The sequence below is a fragment of the Chrysochloris asiatica genome, unplaced genomic scaffold (assembly GCF_000296735.1).
Source record: "Chrysochloris asiatica unplaced genomic scaffold, ChrAsi1.0 scaffold00017, whole genome shotgun sequence".
NCBI classification, from domain to species: Eukaryota; Metazoa; Chordata; class Mammalia; order Afrosoricida; family Chrysochloridae; genus Chrysochloris; species Chrysochloris asiatica.
The window spans coordinates 30,590,412-30,595,123 of record NW_006408535.1 but is presented as its reverse complement, the minus strand read 5'-3'; the positions used below and the strand labels follow the sequence as shown (position 1 = coordinate 30,595,123).

General features: G+C 36.7%; 1 gene segment (V, D, J or C); it reads left to right on the top strand.

Annotated features, from left to right (window-relative positions):
* Nucleotides 1-2,868: 2,868 nt before the first annotated feature.
* On the top strand, nucleotides 2,869-4,367 carry LOC102819319. The segment is given in 2 exon segments: nucleotides 2,869-2,890; nucleotides 4,027-4,367. Coding segments are annotated over 2 exon segments (363 nt in total).
* The last annotated feature ends 345 nt before the right edge of the window (nucleotides 4,368-4,712 follow it).

Sequence of the window (4,712 nt, the reverse complement as noted above, 5' to 3'; positions counted from 1 at the left end):
GTGCTCATTGACTACACAAAGGGATTCAAGTATGTGGATCATAACAGACTGTGTAGCATTGTGAAGAACTGGTATGCCAGAACACTTAATTGTGCTCATGCGGAACCTGTACAAAGACCAAGAGGCAGTCATTGGAACAGAACAAGGGAATACTGAATAGTTTAAAATCAGGAAAGGGGTGTGCCAGGGTACCTCTTGTATTCTTTCACCACACTTATTCAATCTGTATGCTGAACAAATAATCTGAGAAGCGAGATTGCATGAAGAAGAATGTGGCATCAGGATTGGAGGAAGACTCAACTCATTACCAACCTGAGATATGCCAATGAAACAATCCTGCATCCATGCTTGTGGCAAAAAGGGCTTAAAGCACTTACTGATGATGTATGGATTGTACCTCAACATAAAGAAAATGAAAATCCTCTGAAAATCCTCTTAACTGGATCAATAGATAACATCATGAAAAGTGGAGAAAATGTTGGATTTGTCAAAATCTTCACATTGCTTGGATCCACAATCAAAGCTCATGGAGGCAGCATTCAAGAAACCAAATGACAAATTACATTAGGCAATCTGCTTCAAAAGACCCCTGTAAAGTGTTCAAGAGTAAAGATGCCATTTTGAACACTAAGGTACACCATAGACACAAATTTTGGTATTTTTAAATGTCTTTGAAATTGGACAATGAATAAAGAAGCCTGTGGAACTATGAATGCATTTGAATTATGGTGTTGGGGAAGAATACTGAAAGTACAATGAAATGCCAGAAGAACAAATAAGGTTGTTAGGGAAGAAGTACAGCCAGAATGCTCTTTGGAAGTGATGGTGATAAGACTCTTGTTCTTAGGACAAGTTGTCAGGAGGATTAAGTACCTGGAGAATGAGATCATGCTTGGTAAAGTAGAGGGTCAGCAAAAAAGAGGAAGACCCCCAAGGAGATGAATTAACGCAATGGCAGCAACACTGGGTTCAAATGCAACAATTGTGAGGATGGCACAGACTAGGCAGTGTTTGCTCTGTTGTGCATAGGGTAGATATGAGTAAGAACTGACTAGATGGCACCCAACAACAGCAACGTGGTCAGAGGATTACAGCCTTCAGTACAGTTGACACCTAAACATAATGAGAACAAAAATCCTCACAATGGGGCCAGTAAGCAGCATCCTGATAAATGGAGAAAAGATTGAAATTGTCAATGATTTCATTTTACTTGGATCCAAAATCAATACTCATGGAAGCAGTAGTAATGAAATCAAACAATCTATTGAATTAGCCAAATCTGCTGCAAAAGACCTCTTTAAAGTGTTAGTAAGTAGAGGTGTCACTTTTGAGGACCAAAGTCTTTGATCCTCATCAGTAAATGCTTCAAATCCTATTCAATTGCAGCAAGCAAGTTTGTATCATCTTCAGGTTCATGAGTCTTCCTACAATACTGGTGCTACATTCTTCTTCATATAGTTCAGTTTCTTGGATTATTTGCTCAGCATACAGATTGAATAGTGTGATGAAAGACACAACCCTAATGCATACCTACCCTGATTTTAAACCATTCAGTATCCCTTTTTCTATCTGAAAGGAGTTCTGGTAGCTTAGTGAGTTACAAGTTGGGCTGCTAAATGCAAGGTCAGCAGTTCAAATTTACCAGCCACTCTGTGGGAGACAGATGAGGCTTTCCGCTCCCATAAGGATTACAGTTTCAGAAACCCTATACAGGGTTGCTATGAGTCAGAATTTATTTCACAGCACATAACCACTACCATGAACATTATGGACTAAATAAATCTTGGCTATGAATCTAATCCTGTTTTGGCACAGAGTTTTCTTGGTTAAGGTAATGATATCATAATCAGTGTAGGGCATGTCTTAAATCAATCACTTCTGAGATAGAAAAGAAGCAGATTTGGTACAGACACAAGCAAGTGCCGTCAATTTAGACGTTTAGTATCCTAAACTGTGAGAAAATAAATTTTTGTTTGTTAAAGCCACTCACTTGTAGTATTTCAGTTATAGCTATTGTTGCTGTTGCTAGGTGATGTAGAGTTGGCTCCAAAACCACAACAACCTTATCAGTTATAGCAGCACTAAGAAACTAAGACAACATCATAATTTGTAACAATCTACTTGAAAATACCAGCCTAATTTCAATAGCATACAAAAACTTTCCTTTGTCTAATAAATTCTCCAGTTTTGTTTTTCTTTATGATTACTTGGACTATTATTTACCCTTCCGAGTCCCATATACATTTAATCAGCGTGTCAAATTTCATCCAAAAAATCCTGTCCAGAGTTTGCTTGCTATTGTACAATATCTGTAGATTAATTTTGGAGAAAACCTCATCTTTACTATATTGAATCTTCCAGACCATGAGCAAAATTCAATACTCCATTTATTTGGGACTTATTCATTTTCCTCAATAATGTTCTGTAGCTTTCTGTGTAGCCCTTATGCTTTGTTCATTTGATATGTTACTAGGTATTTTATTTTAATGCCAATTGCATCATCTTTTAAAGTTTCCTGTTCTAGTTTTTGTTGCTGATATAGAGAAACAAAGTAAAAATTTTGTATAGGGACCTTTTATTCAATGATCATGCTAAATTCACTTATGCCTGGTGTCACACTGTAACACAAGCACTGAACTACAAATTTCAAGATTAGTAATTCAAACCCACCAGTTGCTCCTTGGTAACCCTATACAGGGTCCCTGTGAGTTGGGACCAATTCCAAGGCACTTAGCAACAACAATAAAAAAATTTAGTCATTGCTTGATATCTGTTACATTTTATACATATGTAATATGACATCACAAACATTAAATTATATTTCTTATATTAATTTATTACATTTATGCTCTGGTTATGATTTCCAACATGATGTTGATTACAAAAGGTGGTAAGAGATAACCTTATCTAATTTTCAATATTGGGGAAAGCTCTGAATAATTGTTTATAAGTATGATTTTTCTATAAGTATCTTAAAGAATAATTTGCTATGGATGTTAAATTTTATCAACAGCTTTTTTTGATAAACAATTTTGCTGTATCTATATATATGATCATATTATTTTCAGCTATTAAGACAACCTTATATTTCTTCAATAAAGTAAACTTAGTCATTCTCAAGTTTCAATTTTCTCTGTTAGTAGATTCAATTTTTCCTATTTGATTAGAATACTTGTACCTGATACAAATCTGATATGAATTTTCATTTCTTGTACCACTGTAGGATAAGTACTGGACTGCTAACCACAAAGTTGACAGTTCAAACCCAATAATGGCTATGTAGGAGAAAGATGAGACTTTTTGTGTCCATAAAGATTTATAGTCTCAGAAATCCTTATAGGATAGCTGTAAGTGAAAATAGACTCAATTGCAGTGTGTTTGGTTTTAATTGGCTTATAATGCCCTAATCAGATCTGAAGGACCTCAATAAAAGGCCAGATTCGTCCTTCAGACCTTTGTCAAATTCTAAAGCTACTATATTGGTTAGAAAATGAGAAAAATAAGTTGAAAGTTTCAAAATAAAATAAATGAGTTGTCTTATGATTTGTGATTCTGAGATTAGAGTTCAAGATTAAAATTCAACTGAACAGAGCAATGTAACATATTTCTTGCAAATCTTACTTCCTGTTTAGAGCACAACTATCTAGCAACCCCAGGAATCCTGTAGTCTTTCTTTCAGGCACTCAGAGAAAGGCTGGTTGGTCTATGAACTTGAGTCGGAACAAGGAGAGTCTCAGCCAGGAAAAGAATTTAAGATGCACTGCCCTGGCTTACTATGGGCATTCATGGCTTTCTTTGGTTTTAGTAAGTATAGTCCCATACACAGGGCCTCATCTTCCTGATAGAACTCAAGGTAGGACTATGTAAACTGTAACTGGCAGGGAAATTAAGAGAGAAGGAGAGCAATGGATAAACAAAACACTATATGATTGTTTTCTTTGTTCTGGTACCATAAATTGTTCTATTCCTTATGAGTCATCTGAGATATTTAGAGAGACTAACCATGTTTCCTCCTCTTCCCTATAGGATGCAGCCTGGCTCAAACAGTAACCCAAGCTCCGACCACAGTCACAATGCAGGAAGGGGAAGATGCAAACTTGGGCTGCAAGTTTGAAGCCAGATGGAGTGCTTATCTTTTGTACTGGTACAAACAACTTCCCAGTGGAGGCATGTTTTTTCTTATTCAGCAAGAATATTCTAAGTCAAATGCAAAGCAGGATCGCTACTCTGTGAACTTTCAAAAGACAAGCAAATCCATCAATCTCACCATCTCTTCCTTACAACTGGTAGACTCAGCAAAGTACTTCTGTGTTCTCTGGCATCCCACAGTAATAAAGTTAACAGTGAAAGATAAACAAAAACCTTAGCACTCCATAAAGGACACCCACCTGTTCAGGACTTGGGGCAATCCCATGAACCACAGACAAAAAAATAAAGGCAGTCACAGTGTTAGCACAATTATTATTGTTGTTGTTAAGTGCCGTAGAGTCGATTTAGACACATAGCGATCCTATATAGTGTTTCCAAGAAGCAGCTGGTGGGTTTGAACCGTTAACCTGTGGTTCATAGTCAGATAGATCTTGGCAACACACTGACAGCACCACACCAGAAGTGTACTATATATATATATAGTATACTTATATTTTGTTGTTGTTGTTGTTGGGTGCCGTGGAGTCAGTTCCAACTCATAGCGACCCTGTACAGGGTTTCCA